Below are 18,412 nucleotides of genomic sequence, written 5' to 3'. Positions count from 1 at the left end.
ATTCTCTAGGGGCTATCTTGAAATTGTGCTGGGAATCCAGAAGAGAAAGTGTTGATGCAGAAAATAAGGCAGAAAAAAACCAAAATAAACAAGACTTTAGCCTGTATTAAATTAATCTAATTGAGTTTTTTTAGGGCATTGTGATTCAAAAACAGAATCAATTTCCTGTAAATTATTGTAAAGTTCTCTTTTGAAGAAGACTCTAGTCCCATAAAGACTTGCATGATGAGTTTGTATGTGTGCCATCTAGTTGAATACCATAGAATTACATGCACATGCATAAGCCTTTTAGGGACTTAGGGATTTGGACCTTTGGGACCAAATTCCTTTTTTAGCTTTTTTTTAGCCTGTTTTATTGCTTTAAAATAAGAGGAGTGCTTTATAATTTAACTTCACTATAGATGTCCTGAAAGTGTCGTGTGGAGAAGGAAATTACAGTAGTAAAAAGATATTTGTGGCATCAGCATCTGTTCCTCTAATAGGTAGTTTTGTTACTGCTGGGAATACTGGAAAAAGAACATGACTTCTGCTGTCTTTCAGTCAGTGGAAAGGTTCTAATTAAAAAACAATTACATCATTGTATAGTTTTGCAAATATGAGTAAAATACACGCACACACATATACATCCACACCGCTTCCTGTATGCAAATCTACTTTGAATTACAAAGTATGAATTTAAACATGCACTCTTTGTGGAGATTTGACAAGCGTCTGTATATCATTGAGAAAGCTACTGAAAGATATTTCGTTTGTATCTGGAACTGTTTACAGAAGTTTTGTTCCTCATTTTGAAATAATTACTTCTGAAATGCAAATCCTTAGATTTGCCTACATGTTTGACAAAAAAAAATAAATCTAAAAAAGCTTTCTAGTATATGTTCTTTCTATAAAATACCAAAAAAACCACCATAGGGCAGTCTGCCTCAATGGTAGGACAAGTGGAACCTAAAATTGTGAGCAAAACAATTTGCAGTGAATTTGTGTTATGTGACGAGATGCTGTTTCTGGCTGAAAATGAAGTTTAAAATGCTGGTTTCATCCTCCTGCTCAAAGCATGGAATTGTATTACAGCTTAACTAATCCAATATTCAGTTGCTCATATTCTTTGCCACTTCACCAAGCCTCATGTCCCTGATAGTTCCTTTGAATTTATTGGCACTTACTTTGCACTTGGATGAATCAGTTCAAGAAACTAAAATGAAAGGAAGCCACTGATAAAAAGGTGATGCTTTCATGCCTAATTTTTTTGGCATCAGTTTCACTTGTATGGTTGCTGTAAGCATGGGCTATGTTTGCATTAGCAAGCATGAGTGAATTCACAGGGCTTGTGAATGTCTGCAAGAGGTTTGGCACTGGATTACCTGCAGTCTTTTCCCATAGATCAAACACAATTTAGTAGCTGAGCATGTGAGATGCTTTCCCTGAGCACCTTTTCTGATGTGGTCAAATCCAGTCTGTGCATTCTAGAACAGTTTAGGAATGTGACAAAGTGCAATAAATGGCAGTTGCCAAGAGCTTTGTTTGAAAACCTAATGAAGGTGCCCATGAGCTACTACCTCCCCTATCCTCATCCCACCTTTTTTTTTCTGCCCATGCGCATTTTTGATCCTCCAGATAGTATTTCTGTCCCATTTCAGAAGGTTGCTTTCACTTGCATGATAGGCTGGCTAGATACCTCATAAGGCCCCAGTGTGCAGCCATTTGGGTAGGTGCTTCACCTCCTTTGAAATGGCAGTCACACAACTGACAACTGGCAGCATCATTGGTGTGTCTCCTGGCTCTCTAGAAAAAGATTATTTCAACAGAAGTTGCATCACATCTGTGACTGTGGTCTTGTTGGTTGAATAGTACCTCAGTTGTGTCCTTCTTCTTCCTATTGCATTTTCAATTGATTAGTTGTTCAGCTTAGAAAAAGTTTATTCTCTAAATGAGTCAGTATCTGTATCTCTTACTGTTTAATTTTTATCCCACTTGCACTACTCTGGTCTTAAGGATACAGTTCTGGACTCCTACTATATGACATAATATGCTTGATCTTAATGTTGTTATCTAGTAAATGTAAATTTATTGCCATGTTCCCATATTTTTGTATGAGACAGATTTAAAGAATCAATCATAAAGTCAGTCCCTGAATTTCTGCACAAAATTTATGCATTCAATTGTGCCTAGTAACTCAATTTTTAATGAAAATGTTATCTTTCTCTAATAGCCATTTAACTGCTACATAATTCTGATGTTTATTTTTTCTAAGTAACTGTTTCATGTTTGTATGAACTACTTTGAATTTGAGAAGTGCCACTGATAACATTTATTCTGGAAAATAATCTTTAAACCAGAAATATATATACCTTTAGTGTGATACAATGACCTAGGTTAACAATTACGTGGGCTTAATAATTTTCTATTTCTTCTATATCCTGACTTTTATTCAAAGAAACTCTTTTATATCTTCACTTCTATTCAAAACTTGCTTGAGACTTGAATTTCATTTTGCCATAAGTCAGAAAGTTGCTGTGGAGAGAGGGAAAAGAAAAAACTTCAGTAGGAAGATGTTGGATACATCCACATTAGCAGTACAGTTCAGATGAAGTATGTGGTGTTGAAGTGAAACCCCCTAGTCATTGCTGCTAGCCATGGTTTTGGCTTGCCTTGCAGCTGTGCGTGGATTTGCTCACATTTGTAGCATATGAATAGGATTCCTTTTAGATAAAATTGAAAGGAATCTTTAAGATCATCTAATACGTTCCAAATGCTAGTGAATGTTCATCGTAGAAGCAAACCAGCAGTGGTGTAAAACCCTTAAGAACAGTCATAACACAGATATTTGATGCTCAACAACCACTGTTAGCTCTAGCAAATTGGCTGGTGCTGTGTCACACTAAATATTGGACACAGAGTTTATATGCAGTATTTAAGCAGTGCTTCCTCTCAGTACAGACTTCTGCAGTGTTAATCTGTAGTCTGCTTACAGTATAACACACTATTAACAAAAAATTCCGATTTTTAAACACAAATACTATGTTTTATTCTTAGTATCATGCTGTTCCCATTTGTGTTGGTGAAATAATAATTGAGGTAGCTTGAACATCTTGTCTGATCTTTGGTAAAAAAAAAAAAAAGGTGTATTGGTTGTAATAAAATGTTATTTTATGGTTCTTTGCAGATCAAAAATAGTTCAGCAATAGAACCCAGAATGAGACACAATGATGTGCAATAATCTATATATCAGAGTAATTAGACAATTAGTTGTATGTGGAAGTAGGATTTCTATGCTTACCTAAACTTTTTTTTATCTAAAAATTGTGGATCATCTCAGGCCAAGAGCATTCCTGCAGTTATTCCCAAAGTACCAAGTGAAATTACTGGAATGTATTTAATTCCTGCAAAAAATAAGTAACTTTTATTTCTACTAGTCTAGAGTTACATGTTTCCACATAGAAATAGGTGCTTTGATAATTGTTTCCTAGAATTTCAGAACTGGAAGCTTTGCTGGTATATATGAAAATAACCTGACGTTAAGCCTCTGTAATAAATAGGTGAATAGATAGACAGACCCTTCTGTCATTCTATGAGAGTTGAAGAAGGTAGTATTGAAGTTTGGATCAGAGAGCAGTAATTAATGAAGCAAAACAGTCTTTTTTCTAACAGATTCTTAAAATACCAATTTTTGTTTCCTTCAGAAATTTGAGAGAAGCAAGAGATAATGCTGTTGCTGAAAAAGAGAGAGCACTTATTGCTGAAAAGGATTCTTTAAGAAAATATGAGCAGCTCTTAGAACAGTAAGTGTCTTAAAAAGCATATAAAAATCTAAAGGTATAACAGTGTTTATATCTAGGTGGTGGAGGTAGGACAAATGACTAACTTTCTGCTTACAAAGAACAAATTGAGTTACAAAATCTTTGTTTAAATGAAGTTCACTTAATTCTGGTGGTAATTTTTTTCCCATTATCAATGCATTGACAAGATGAAAGTTTGGTATTTCTCCTACTTCCTGTAGAGAGAAGGAAACATAATGTTTCATTTCATAGCAAGAATGTGGATTTTATATTGTACAGTAGCAGTGGTCAAACTCTGAACCTGTTCGTGGGATTTTTTTGGCGTTGAAAGTAGTTGTCTTGTAAGATGACTTCCATTAATAGTTTTTATGAAGTTTGGATAGACAGCAGTAGTAATGAACATTTATGTGTGCTACATACTTCTTTTCTTACTACTGTCTCTTCTCAGTCTTTCATATTCCACGTGTAGAATGTATTTTCTATGCCAATGTACTATTCTGTTCAATGGAGAAAGAAACTATGGCTGATTTTTTGCCTGTTTACAAGCAGTCTTACTTTTGTTCCATAACACCTTTTCCTTTTTGTAAATTTAGAATATTAGCTGTGGTAAACTACGAGGTAATGTAAAACTATGGACAGTAATCAAAGTTGTTCAGGTTAGGTTTGTGATACATCTTTATTTTTGTCTTAAATTCGTTGTTTAATACACATTTGGTTTTTTAAAAAAATGTATAGATTAGTTCATTAACTGACTGTGCTACCTAGTCATCTCCTCAAAGGAAGTACTAGATGAACCTTCTTTGCTCTAAATAATTTTTAATTACAAGTAGTAATCAGTTAAAATGTTGTTAACTTAAGCATAGCCACAAATTTATTAAAGCTTTTAATTTTTATGTGTAACTCCTGAATTGCAGTGGTGATACTACTGAAGAAACAGCATTGCCTAAGGATTGAAAAAAATGTGATTTCTAACTGATGATGTGAAACAATAGGAGTAGTTCTAGAGCATATGGGATGGGTCAGAGGACTTGATATCCACAGTGAGTTTAAGAGGCTTGACTTCACATTAAGTCTAGTTCAGCTGAATAGGCCCAAGGGTGCTGTAGGCCTTTTAGTGATTAGAGCACATTGGAGTGGTTGTTGGGTCCTCAAAAAGGAATTCAGTTTGCAGACTCTGAGATAATGACTCCACAATGTGGAAATCAGAGCCATGTGAGTAGGGAGGACCAGGAAACTTGGTTTGAAACTGATCTCCTGAGTTAAAATAAAATGCTAATGTGAGTTAGCATGAGTTTCTTTCTAATGCAGTTCCTACCTTTCATTGTGGTAAGATTTACTGAGACATGGGGATTTCATATATAACTGGAAACTCCTCTTGAAAATCAATCTTGATAATTTGAGTTTTTACTTTTACTTAATAAAAATACTAACTTTGCAATTCTTTATTTTTAAACTTAAGAACCATGGAGAAAATACTTTTCTGTTCAGCTGTATTCCCACTCATATAATGTGTCCTATTTTCATATTGTTGCTTTATTTTGAGAAGGGAAGTTCCCATGCAATTAGAAACATATGAATCTTGTTTGATACACTTATGCTTCTGTGCTTTTACAGGTTTTTCTTAGTGATAAACTATATAAAACTCTCCTTTCCTCATGTTAAAAATGTTAATAAATATTAGGTTTTGGAGTTCTGAGAAGTAGATTGTTCCTCAGTGGATTATTTTCTGCTTGGAAACATGGAAAATCCATACTAGTGTTTTTTGAAATGTAGGTGTCTCTCTTTAAATCTACCTCACTTCTAATCTCATAACAGGTGTCAAGACCTGACTATGACTTTCCCCACATTCCAAATCATCTACCTAAGTGAACTGCAAAGTAACTAACTGGCATGTTGAGATGGTATAAATTCCTTAACTTGAAAGACTGCAAATTCTGTATTTACTGTGGATTCACATGTGACAGTTCTATGGAACAAAGAAATTTTCTAATATCACCAGAAACCCCTCAGATGAAAAAGGAATACCTGTGTTGTCCAGTTCTGTATTTAAGTGATTATAACAGCTTGTTCTACTTTAGTAAAAACATGGTGACTCATCGTAGTTACCACTGGTATTATAATCGGTATAAACAAACATGTTTGAAAGCTTCAGAACTATGTGGAATGTTGACTGGCCTGAATGGTGGTTAAATAAAGCCCCTGGCAAATCTTGTGATCAGAAGTGTAACTAATACCCAATTTTCTAGTCAAATGCAGTTATTTTCTTTTTTTTTTTCACTCGTGTTTGTGATGCTTTTCTGTGAACAGCTATTTACAAGTGCCAAGAAAATACCAAAATGATAATATTCGGGAAAGGGTTGTAGTGAGAAAGGATCTGCTGTTTCAACCTTACAGTAGACCACTGTGATGTCAGGATATAAATTTTGTTACTCTCTTTGCCATTATACATCTGTAATTTCTGTCTGAGAATCCATGTTCCATTTACCTATGACAGTGACAAAAACCTTAAATTGTTTGATATTTTTGGATTAAAGTCTCGTTGATGTCACACATGTTCTAAAAAAGTATGACCAAAGGGAACATTTTCACTTGCTGTTGGTAGTGTGACTTAAAACTCTTTTCTAATTTCAAAGCTGTATTACCTCAATTGAAATTGTCTAGGGGTAGAATAAGCAGAGCAAATTTGTAACAACTCTGTCATCTACACAGTAGTGTTCAGATGCTAAATATGTTCCTGCTTTTCCTTCTTTTGAACACTCCCGGAGTGTTATTTTCAAACTGTTGACTTAATCTGTTACTTCTCCTTGCCAAAAGAAAAAACATCCAACCCACCAAAACACCACCAACAAAAAAAAAACAAACCACCAAAAAACTAGAAGTGCATAGAAGTGGCTTTCTGCTGGGTTTTTTCTTGATGGTTAAATTTTCTAGTTTCCTATAAGGTGCAATGTCAAACTTAAATAATTCCTTTTCTTAAAGTGGACTCATACTAGAGCATTTCAGCTACAAGAACCATATCTTGCTTTTGATTGTTGACTTCCTTTAAAATCAAATTCCTTAAATTTCTTCTAAAAGGAGTATAATAACTTTTTCCAGGACTCAGCTGTATCAGTGGAAACTGGTTTAAAAACTCAAGAATTATTGGGACCACAAGGGAAATTCATACAAAACCTTATTTTTCTTAGTGAGGAAAAAAAAAGTGCTCTTTTACAGATGATTGCTGTTCACATCATGTACTTGAGGTGATTTTTCTTCTCCTGTTTTTTAATGATAAAATGAGAAGTGTAGAATAATGAAGAGAAACATGATAGGTGTGCAGCAAACAGAAAATGAGTATTCAAGAAAATTGTGTTACAGCAATGCTGTTCCTTCAACTTTGCAATGGACACTATTCATAAAAACCCTTGGTTTTGTAAAAGCTAGTTTAAATTCCTGTCTCTGTCCATTAGGTAGACGAATATTTTTAATTATGTACTTTTTTCTTTCTTATTTGAATATACACTGATGGACAGATGATAAATTTTAAAACATGTTTCTGTAGTTGTGTTAAATCAAGGTGATGACTACAGGAATTGTTTAGAGCCTTAGTTTTGTTCTATAAAGATTTCAAAGTATTTTGTATTATTATTATTTAAACATTTCTAGGTTGATATTCATAGCTCAATTTTAAAAAATTATTAAATTTATAATGGATGATCTGCTACAGGTAAAAATACCTTTAGGAGTATTTCTGTTGTTTCTAGTTTGAAATGCTTTTCTCAAATAAAAAACAAAATAAAGGTAATTGACATTTCTTGACAGCATTTGTCTCTGCTTTATAGGTTAAGAGAAATATGCAAAAAAGTTGTCTGCGTGTTTGTATTTACAGATTTATTCCTTTTCTTCCCAGTCCACTGCAAGCTGACTCTACAACTTAGAGACTTATTTTAGTCTCTCCATAATCTTTTTTAATTTGAATCTCTTTTGTCCCTATTTTTTTCTCCTTCTTCATAATTGTGATACATTTTAGAATTCATCATATGCTATCTGATACTAGTCATCTGTCTTAAACTTTTTAGGTGGTTGAGAAGGGGATCAATTCTGTTCATTAAATGGGTTTTTTAATAAGATGAAATGAAGATCCCTGTATCTTATTAATTGCACACAGATAGAGGACTGTCTTAGGTGAGAAGGAGATAATCAGATAAATTTCCTGAATAAATAAATGTTAAAATTCATTTAGAATCTCTGTGGAGCATGCAGGAATCTCATAATTAGATTTTCATTTATTACATTATACTTTCATTGTTAACAGAAACATTGAAACTAATTATTTTCCCCTTCTGATAACATATTTTTATAATATGGATGTTGCTGACTGCAGTGACAGGATTCTAATATTAAAATTACTAACTCAATGTATATTTGTGCTGGAGTTACTACTAATATTTAAATAGTTGTATATTATCTCTTCAAGAATATTTGTATCAATGAAGATTTCAATAACAGATTTTAAAAAATCCATACTGCAGACTCCTGGCCAAAATAGTTCTTGGGCAAAGCTGTCATCACCCTGTGATAAAAACTACTGTCAGAACTTCTTACTCCCTACGCACGGCTGCTACGTTTGTATGTGCTTTGTAATCCCTTGAAGAGCTACGTAGGTCTTCAAAATCACTACCACTTTAAATCTTCAGTTTCAATTAACACTGTTAGTGCTTTCCAAAATGCTTCTTTGGTAATAATAATTTGCTGCTACTGTATTCATTTATGACTTCTGTCATATGATGTGTATGCATAATTTTTTACCAGTTAGGATTTCTATCATAATAAAGCCAAGCCTTTCAGTGGCATTATTAGACCTTGTTTAGATTTCAGCCCAACCCAAAGTAACTATTGCACATTTCCCATAAGACTACCTTCATCTTCTTCTCCTAATGAGAAAGTTAAATACAAGGTACAACTAAAATGGTAAAATTCATGAATGTCATGGAAATTGCTGAAAGACACCCTCTTGGAAATTCTGAATGAATGCAAATAAGTCAGTGTAAGAGCTAAGAGCAGTAATATGATGCAAAAGCAAAGAAAAAGTCAATTTCCCAGGTGACTATGTCTAGATTGTTTCCAAGCTGTAGAAGCAAGCTGAAATCTGTAGCAGAAAATGTCTGTGTACCCTATATTTGTACTGAAGTGTCTAGGGAGATTCCTACTCTCTTCCTTTTCTTCTGAGGTTATGTTTATTTGAACTTTACATCTTAATGGATAATTAATTCTAGGATGCATTTTAATAAACAGAAGGAGAAAACCTACCTAACCTGATTTGATGAAATAGATGAATAATAGTGTTGGGAAGACTGCACATTTGCTAAAGCATGCCTAGTTATTTTTATTTCTAGTTAATGCCTAGTTAATTTCTTAGATTCCTAATCAGGATCTTAAAATTTTACATTCTTAGCTAAGATAGTGTTCTTGCGGAATGATTGTTTTGAGCCCTGTAACCAGTCACTTCATAACTACAACTGTCTTGATGTTGAAGAATTATCTACATCAAGACTCACAGGAATGCTAAGTTAGTCTGATGTCTGACCTTTCTGAGCTTCCTTACATCTGGAACACAAGCTTTGAAGTTTGTTCTCTTACTGTGCAAGGAATGTTTAATGATTATATTTATAACTCCAAAAATCTTCTTCTTCAGTTGCTTTTGCCCCAGCTCATAAGAAATAGTTCTCACACAATATTTTCAGCCTCTGAGGGATTCTTTGGAATAGTTGCAATATCAATATATCGTCATATCATAAAGGTTTTCCATAAGCTTTGTCATTCTCATTTTACCTTTTATTTCCTGTTAGCCAAAACATTTGAATCTTATAAAGTTATGATCAGTAGAGGCAAATTGTTAAATTGTGCAGTGGCTATTTGGAGTACCCAAGAAGCTATTTATTTACCCTTTTAAGTCCATAGGGTATTTTTGCTAGCCTGGAAAGGTTAAAATATATCATGTCCTTTGAGAACAAATTCAAAAGCAGTTGCAAATGCCTTCAAAGAGGGATTCTGCATTATAAGGGTGCTGCTGCTGCTTATATATATTTCTTGAAGTATTGGGTTGAAATTTCCACTGCAGTCCATGATTTTGCCATGGCTGTTAGTATTCCTCAGGTACACACCCATTTTTGTGACTCACTGCACCCAGCTTCTCATTAATGGTGAGCACTGCCAGGATGATCTAGTAGGGGTCATTTGTAACTCCTTACCAAATCGTGTTCCAGGTACTAAACTTTAAATGCCTTCAAAACAAGACTGGAAAGGCTCAAGATAAATTTGAGAATCCCTTTAGAGGTAGAAAACACATCGCTGTTTAGGAAATGCTCAAGTGAGAAGTAGTTGAATGCTAGTGGCAGAAGATTAGGGAGAAATACAGAAGATGCAGAGGTTTTTCTTGCTTTTCTCAAAACACACTTTTGGCTGCACTTGGAGCCAGCTTTATCAGGCTACATATACCTTTCATGTGATACACTACAGCCCTTCTATGTAGAATAAGAGCTATGAGACACAGGGGAACTTCCCAGCCTTTTAACTATTTGTGCTTTGGGTCCCTTTCAAAAGGGGATGTTACACTGGATGTAATGACAAGTTACAAATGAAAGCTTTTACCTGAAGAAGTTGTTAATCTGGGTTTTTTTTGTATTTTTTCAAAGATTGTTACATACATTAGATTGTCTGTGCAAATAATGTTTGTTTCTGGAGTGTTTCTAACCATGTAGGCTTGAAGGACTAAATGTGTGTGTGAGGTCCTTACCAGCATTAAGTAACCCAAAGCATTAACACTTCAATGGCACGTGAGAAGAGAACCTGTTTATAGGAAACTCCTAAATATAGAATACAGTTCTGTAGTTTTTTAGAATACAGAAGAAAAACAGGTCACAAGTAACAACATGACCATAAATACAGCCAGAGAACATTAATTGAATATTTTAACTAAAATAGTGTATGCCAATTCAAGGGCTAAATTCTTCAAAGCAGGAATATGTATTTTCTCTGTGTCTATAAAAATTTTGATCTTCAAATTATAGCTATTTGTGTAATATTATATTTAAGACTAACAAAACAACAAAAGTTTTCTTTTAATAGTAATTATCTTCTATAATTACTTTCTCAGTCTGAGGTTACGCCCTGGAAAATGAGTTGAAATCATTTTGATTACCTCCTGGAAAATGATGTGATACTATACTCATTTCCACATAGCAAACTTTGGAAGAGCAGTGTCTAATAGGTGCTTGTGTGGTGTGAGATGGAGGTTATAGCTTTGTGTTGTTAAAACCTCATAATAAATTCTGAAATGTTGGCATGAAGACTTAACATTGATGAGTGAGAGCTTTGAGGTAAATGTCGGCTAAAGTTTGTCTTCTGCAGAATCACATTGGAATTGTTAAGAAAATGATAGATATAAGTGAAGAAAGCATTAGGCTGATCCTCATTTCCATGCTGTTGATACCCATTTCATGTGACATTAATTCTTACAAATAAGAAAAATGGTGCTATGTGCTTCTGGAATAGAGGATAGGTAGTCAATTTGTAAATGAACGAATGAAGAACTGTGAGTAAATGAAGGATCATCATAGTATGTTCATGCACAGGCACTCAGAATAGTGTGCATTAGTTAGCCAAGGTACTTTCATACCATAAACCACAAGGAGCTGTTTGCTGTGTGTGATGGGTTTTAGTCAGGGACATTAGTCAATCCAGCATTGAATGCGCCTAATTAATCACATCAAAGACTTCCCAAAAGAGAGTGATGTATGATATTTATGTGTAGTGCTCACAGCTGGTGAGTCCAGTGTTCACAGCTGATGGAATAACCATGCAAGTCCTTGGTAGCTGTTTTGTTGCTTTCTCTCTTCATGAGATTGGCATGTCTGGTGACCAGTGCCTTCATGAGAAAAGAACAGAAAGACCAGGATGGGTCAGAAAGATCAGGAGGGCTGATTTCCCTTTCGTATGTTCTTGTTTCTAGATAAGATTGACTCAAGAATGTATCCCAGACTTTGTCAGGGTTAACTTAGAGAGTTGTTTACATTCAGGGACACCAATAAATTTTTTTAAGCTCTGTGTGTTCAGTGCTGAAGTATTGCATCACATATTGAATAGTGGGAAGGCCATGTCCTTCAGTTTACTCAGTGCAAAGCTATTTAGATTATTTTTACAGCCATTTGTGTTTCTAGCTGAATGATCTAAAGGCACGGTTGTGTCTACTTATACGACTATATGGGTAACTGTGAGTATATTCTGTGAAACCAGCAGAATGAATGTGCAATTAATGTTCAAGGCATAGTTAGCCAGAGTTCAAGAGCTTCCTAAGGAATAACTTGATCTGGGTAGCTATAGGATGGCAGTGCGAGGTATCAGAACATTTTAACCAAACATCAATTAGCCATAGTGACACTTAGCTGTTACATCACATTTGAATCATGGGAGTACCAAGAGGGTGGTACTACTTTGAGCTGTTTCTGATACTACTGAGGGGAAGCTGGGTTAGATTAAAAAACACAACAAAAAAACCCCAAACAAACAAAAAAAACACCAAACCCCAAAAAGTATCTTAGAACCTTAGCAGACCAATAGGCTCTCCAGTGGGAGATGGGAACAATTGTTCTGGATGGGCCTCCAAGGGGAGCACAGTGTGAAAGCAGATACGCTGGTCTGCTCCAGAGGGTGGCTGCTGGTGATTAGGGAGAGGATTTGTAATTCTATGGGAGGTTTGTGATGAGAGGCAGTAAGGACACAGAATGTGGGGACTGAATAAACCCAACCAAGGTGGAATGGAGGGGTGCATATGAAACACTAGATCACGAGGCTTTATGAGTAGCAGTAAAGGGCTCTTCTAGTTCTTGCCACTGGGCAGAATCTATAAAGATCCCCTTTATGTGTCTATACGGCCAACCCTTTCTTAATAGTAGGTTTCTGTACTAGTAAAGAAACAAATGTTGCCAAGTCAAGACATTCATTGCTGCACAGACCACCCTGCTGACTCATCAAGCTTGGAGAAGGTACAGACTCTCTGTGTATCCCTTTGAGGTACTCCAGTAACATAAAAAATTGCCACAGTTTATGCTGCTTAGTACCCATGGAATAAACAAAATTGAGAAACTTTCTCTTAAGAGAAAGTAAAATTTTCCATCAAGTGGCAGTGCAGTTGTAGGAGTAAATGTAACTAGAAATAGGTTCCTTTGAGATGGAGCTTGGGCACCACATAAAACGCTTATACCTGTCAGGCACTTAGTCTTTATATGAAATGTTGGATTTCATAGTAGATACATAAAGTGTACATACCTGTACTTACAAACCTATTTGTACCTCTCTTCTAAAATTTAAACATTAGATGTGTTGTCAAAGTGCTACAGCTCTTGGCTAACATTTTAATATAAATACTACTGCATGTGTATGTATATCATCTAGTGTAAGCTCTGATGTGGAACTTGTCATCTGGAATTGTTTTCATAGATATTTTAATTGTTTCATGGGAAGTGTTGCCATGGATAAACAGATAAAGTGCACTGATTCATCCCTTCTGAAATTTTGCTTAATGTTTGCTCTGATTTTTCTAATATCTTTAGCATTTCCATTCCAGAAATATAATCATGTTCATAAGTTTCAAAATGTTTCAGAAAGCTAAAACTTCGCATTTTACCTTGGATACATTGCTGAGGTCACTAGAATTGGTTGTTGGTTATAGAGAGAGGAAGAATCTGGCCCACTCAAAACACTATGGGGAGGGGAAAAGGTTTTATTTGTGCAAAATGGTACTGTAAGTAGATGAAAATAATTAGAAACCATAGTCCTTCCCTTGTCTTTATAAGCTGCTTACTTCAGGTAATTGACTCCTGAATCTCTGAGTACACTTGTGATAGAGGGTTTCTCTAAACAGTAAAGGGCAACCAAAGTGTGATTAGTGAAAATCCCGTGACCTTGTGAAATGCCCAGTATTAGGTGGAATGGAGCCTTTATTGATAACTCATTTCAAAGATTTTTAGACCTAAAACCAGGTGAGGAATTACTGTCTTTATTGTCTGTTGCATGTTCTTCTAGAACATTTTTGTTTTTACAGACAGTTACTTTACAGAAGCTAGTGAGGCTGGTTTTTTTTTATTTTAGGTTTGTCCTTTATGACACTGTTCCCAGTCACAAGTTGTGAGATCTGGGTCTAATTGTCTGTGTCAGAGTTCTTTTTTTCTGTTTTCAAGGTATTCTATAGGCATAGATAAATGGGGTACATTTCAGGTTTATTTTCGCTGTGACAGATGACTTCTTCTTTTCAAAGAAAAGAAACTTTTTTAAGTACTGCATTTGCTGTAAGGCAGTTGTATTACTCAAATGTGCAGATCTAAAAAAGTAGTTGACATGCTCCAAGTTAGAAAAGAGCTACCTTATGGCAATTTATTTGCCTGCCAGGGCTCTCCCCCCACCTTGCATTTTCTTACTTTTTAAAGTAATCAAGTCTTCCTTTTGTACTTTGTCTCAAATGGTTATCTATTTATACTGAACAACTGTATTAAACAGTTTAAGTTTAACCATTCGAGTAAGAAAAAAAAATTGGAATTTTTTTATTGCTAAATTGATATCTTTTGGCAGAATTACTAATTATTTTTGAAGACAGTTTTACATTTATCTTTGGAAGTCTCTTTTGTTATGCCAGCTGTCTAAATCTTTTCATAAACTTCAGTTAAAAGAACATATTTTCCATGATTATTTTAAATATAATGTTTACTGGAAGGGAAGTCTAGTGAATTCCCACAGATGAAGTGTGAGTGCATTTCTCCCACTTGTAAATGAGTTCTTATTTCCTACAATATGTATTCTGGTACCACAATGAGTCATTTTCAACATGTTTTAGTTTAGCTTCTAAAACATTTAAAAACTTGGCAGATACATGTAAATGAACGTTTCATCTAGTTTTAGAAACTGCTTCCAAAGAGTATTTTACTAAAATGAAGACTGTAAATAAACCTTTCAGAATGCAGAAGTGTCTTTTGTGATAAGCTTGAAGTCATTTGCAGAGGTCTTTTGGTTTGGGTTGTTTGTGATTGGGGATTTTTTCCTCATTTTTGGCAGGTTTTGGTTTAACTATCTTATAAAATAGGCAGAATACTGTTGTGAAAAGCCTTAACATTTATATGCAATGTGTTGTTAATTGGATATTTGAGCCAGGCAAGTAATACCTTTCTTCAGTATGTTTACTGAATTTTGTAAATTTTCATGCTGTTTTATTTTTAAATTTTAAATTTTATAACTTTTTCAAAATGAATGTAGTGTCGCCTCTTCTTTAATGTGATTTAATGTGTTTAAGATTATATTTGCCATGCCCTGCTTAAATCTATTTCCTCATGCTACCTTGACAGTTCCACTGTTGGGAAAAAGGTCAAGACTAAGTAGTTTGCATGATTAAAAGGGACTGAGGAGTTACAGGGATGGAGTGCAAGTGCGAGGAAAATGGGGGAGACCAGCCATGTTTGATTCAAAAGAAAAAAAACGAAACAAAACAACAAACAAAAAAACCAAAATCCTCAATGCAAAATGACCAGTGTTCCATTTCAGAAAAAGTTATATCTAATGAATATTTTATATTTTAACTTCATTGTCTTTGCTTCCTGGTGTCTGGAACATTTAATATAAGGGCACCTTAGATACTTTGCTCACATGTGAGACCTGTGCTTAGATACTTGCATGTTTCTGCAATCTGGATTCAAATACCACCCTAAATATTTTCCAATTGTTGGCAACATTTGTATTGTCAGTTATGGTATGGATAACTTTGCAACTCTCTGATTATTCTGTTCCAACTTTAACCATCTGTATGTTGTCCATGATGCAACAGCATGTTATCAGTAAGGTTTTACTGTAATTATCACCCTTAAAAATTTCTGTAGCTTTTTATTAGACTCAGAAGATGGGGAAAACATATAAAACTTGGATCAGTAAGTCATTTATTAAAAGGTTTCCTGGAATCCCTTTTCTCTTAGTTACGTGGTATAAAATATAAAGGAAATCTGTTTTAAAACCCTTCTCTGCCTGACCCCCCAGACTGGTCCTAAATATGGTCAATTTTCATCAAGGACAAAATCAGGAAAAGGAGGGGAAGAAGAAAGCTTAAGGGATTGAGAATCTTAATTGTTCTGTCAGACAAAAGTATTTTTCTCCGTCCATTACATCTGTATTGTGAAACTTGCAGAGGATTGATGATAGGCAAAAATGTAAAGAAGGAAAAATGAGAGGTGGAGAAGGGAATAGTGTAAATAAAAGAAGAGACAAAACAAAAAAATAGAAGTCGTGAAAGTTTCACTGAGTGTGATTCATATGAGTGTAAAATACATGATGCAGTTTCCCAGTCTTTCTCTTTGGAAGAGTAGTATAAGCCAGGCAAAGACAAAACAGTTGTATGAAGCAATTGGTAAATGGAAGTCAGTGTGTTGGGATTGATGGCAGAGTCCATTTCTTCATTTCTGCTCATCCAGTTACCTTTGTACAGCTATTTGTAGAGATGGAAACTGTGAATCTAATTGATGATAACTTTGCTATGAATTTTCTTCAGTGACACATCTGGTGAAGGTGAACATCTTTCAGATCTAACACTGAAAACCTTTGAACATCATATTCAGAGATCTCAGTTTTGTTCATACCACTGTTTCAAAATTTTGTGATGTTTTTGAAGCATTTTGAAAATGTAATATACTGTTAGACTTTAGATGAGTTCAAACATTAGTTTCTGAGCAAAGTAAGTAAAATGCAGATTTTAGTACAGTGTTTGCTGTGGCTGTTATCAATCTTGTCTAATTTTAAATGACTGTGCTGGAATGGAATCATGTCTGTAAGGTACCTGTTTCTTCCCATTGACTTATAAAGGGAGTCTGCACAATGGGCTCAGGTGTAGGTAACCACACCATAAACAGCAGAAGCTACACAGATCAAGTCCCACATGGCTTTTGTGAGTAAAAGAAATTCAGCATAGACTCTTTTCAGAAATTCATGGGTTTTGGAGCTTTTATGTTTTACCATGAGTCTTAGTCTTCCTCCAATGCAGAATTGTCAAGCCTTTAAGCATTTCTCAAAGGCTGGTCATAAAATGGAATGTTTTCATTATGAAGTGCCATATGCTGCTTTTTTTAGTGAACTCTGCTGTCTTCCATGATTGGGAGTACTTTAATTGACAGAAATTCAATGTAGGTCTAGATACGTGATTACACACAGGATTGGACCTGGTTAATGAAAATACAGAGGGTAAGGAGATACTATACTCTTTCAAAATTTTCAGTCTTAGCTACCTTGCAGTAACTCAAAAAGAGTTGCCAAACCCAAATGAAGAGGAAGGAAACTTGGTTTTTTTGTTGTTTTTGTTTGTTTGTTTGTTTTTTGGGTTTTTTTGAGAGAGGGAGAAATGGTAGAAAGGACAGAAAAGATCTGTTATGTAGCAGAGATCTACCTGTTGCCCACGGGAGGGGTGGTGATTGCCCAAAGGAAGCTGTGACCCTCTGGGAAGCCCATTGTGGAGAAGGTTTGCTGTCAAGACTTGTGACCTCACAGGGACCCACACTGGAGCAGTCTGCTCCTCAAGGACTGCACTAGTGGGAAGGATGCACGCTGGAGAAGTTTGTGGAGGGCTGTCCCCCATGGGAGGGACCCCCATGCTGGAGCAGGGGAAGAGTATGAAGAGTCCTCCACTGAGGAGGAAGGATTGGCAGGAATGTGGGATGAACTGACCACAGCCCCCATTCCCTGTCTTTCTGCACTACTGGGAGGATGGAAGTAGAATAAATTTGGAGTAAAGTTAAATTCAAGAAGAAGGGAAGGATGGGGGGGAATGTGGTTTTGTTTTCTTTCTTGTTACCCTTTTCTGATTTGATTGGTAATAAATTAATTTTTTCCTAAGTTGGGTTTGTTTTGCCCATAAGGGTAACTGGGGACTCATCTCTCCCTGTCCTTATTCTGACCCATGAGTCTTTCATTACATTTCTTCTGCCCTTTCCGGATGCAGAGGGGAGAGATAGAGTGGCTTTGGTGGGCACCTGGGATCCAGCCAGGGGCAATCCACCGCACTGTACTCAAAATGTAGTGTATGATTGGTAAGCGCAGGTTTTGCACACATTAATGACTTTCCAACAGGTTGTCATAGTGATATAAGGAGGTAGCTTTTCCCTGACTAGATTCCAGTGAAGTCTTACCAATACCTCCTGTTCTCAAGCACCACCTAACCTCAGAGGCACTTAAAATCATTCCAAGTTGGAGCACATTTAGGTAGAGGTCCTTGTGCATGCTCGGAAGTCTCCTGCTTTGGAAAGCTAAGTGTTTATTTTGATACAAGTAGGAGGTGCTTGAACTCTGTTCAAGTCCCTGAAGGGCCTGTTTTTATTAGAACATGGCTAACTCATTCAAAATCGAGTTCACTCCAGAACAATGTTAGAAGAAGAGGTAACGGCTAAGCTTTGCCTCTTTTGTAACATGATTTGAGCACTTGCCCAGAAAGTTTATGACCTTTGTCCTTTCCCTCTCAGTCTCCCTAATTATTTAAACAGGTTTTGGTGTTACCTGGAAGTTACGTTAATTTGTCCAGGACTAATTTGTTAATTTGTTGGCAACAAGTCTTGATACACATGATGCAATGAGTTATT

At 35.5% G+C, this 18,412-nt stretch overlaps 1 protein-coding gene across 4 annotated transcripts in view; it reads left to right on the top strand.

The window, feature by feature from the left end:
- Nucleotides 1-18,412, top strand: part of PIBF1 (progesterone immunomodulatory binding factor 1) — a 105,137-nt gene that overhangs the window by 25,214 nt on the left and 61,511 nt on the right. For 3 of the 4 annotated variants that reach the window (XM_015627330.3, XM_033514353.1, XM_015627353.3), the window contains one exon: nt 3,681-3,779. The exons of the other annotated variant lie outside the window; for it this stretch is intronic. In XM_015627330.3, coding sequence (XP_015482816.1) covers nt 3,681-3,779 — 99 coding nt within the window. The remainder of the gene's footprint in view (nt 1-3,680; nt 3,780-18,412) is intronic. 4 annotated transcript variants of the gene reach the window in all.

This window comes from Parus major, chromosome 1 (assembly GCF_001522545.3).
Source record: "Parus major isolate Abel chromosome 1, Parus_major1.1, whole genome shotgun sequence".
Classification (NCBI taxonomy): domain Eukaryota; kingdom Metazoa; phylum Chordata; class Aves; order Passeriformes; family Paridae; genus Parus; species Parus major.
This window is presented reverse-complemented; position numbering and strand designations above follow the sequence as displayed.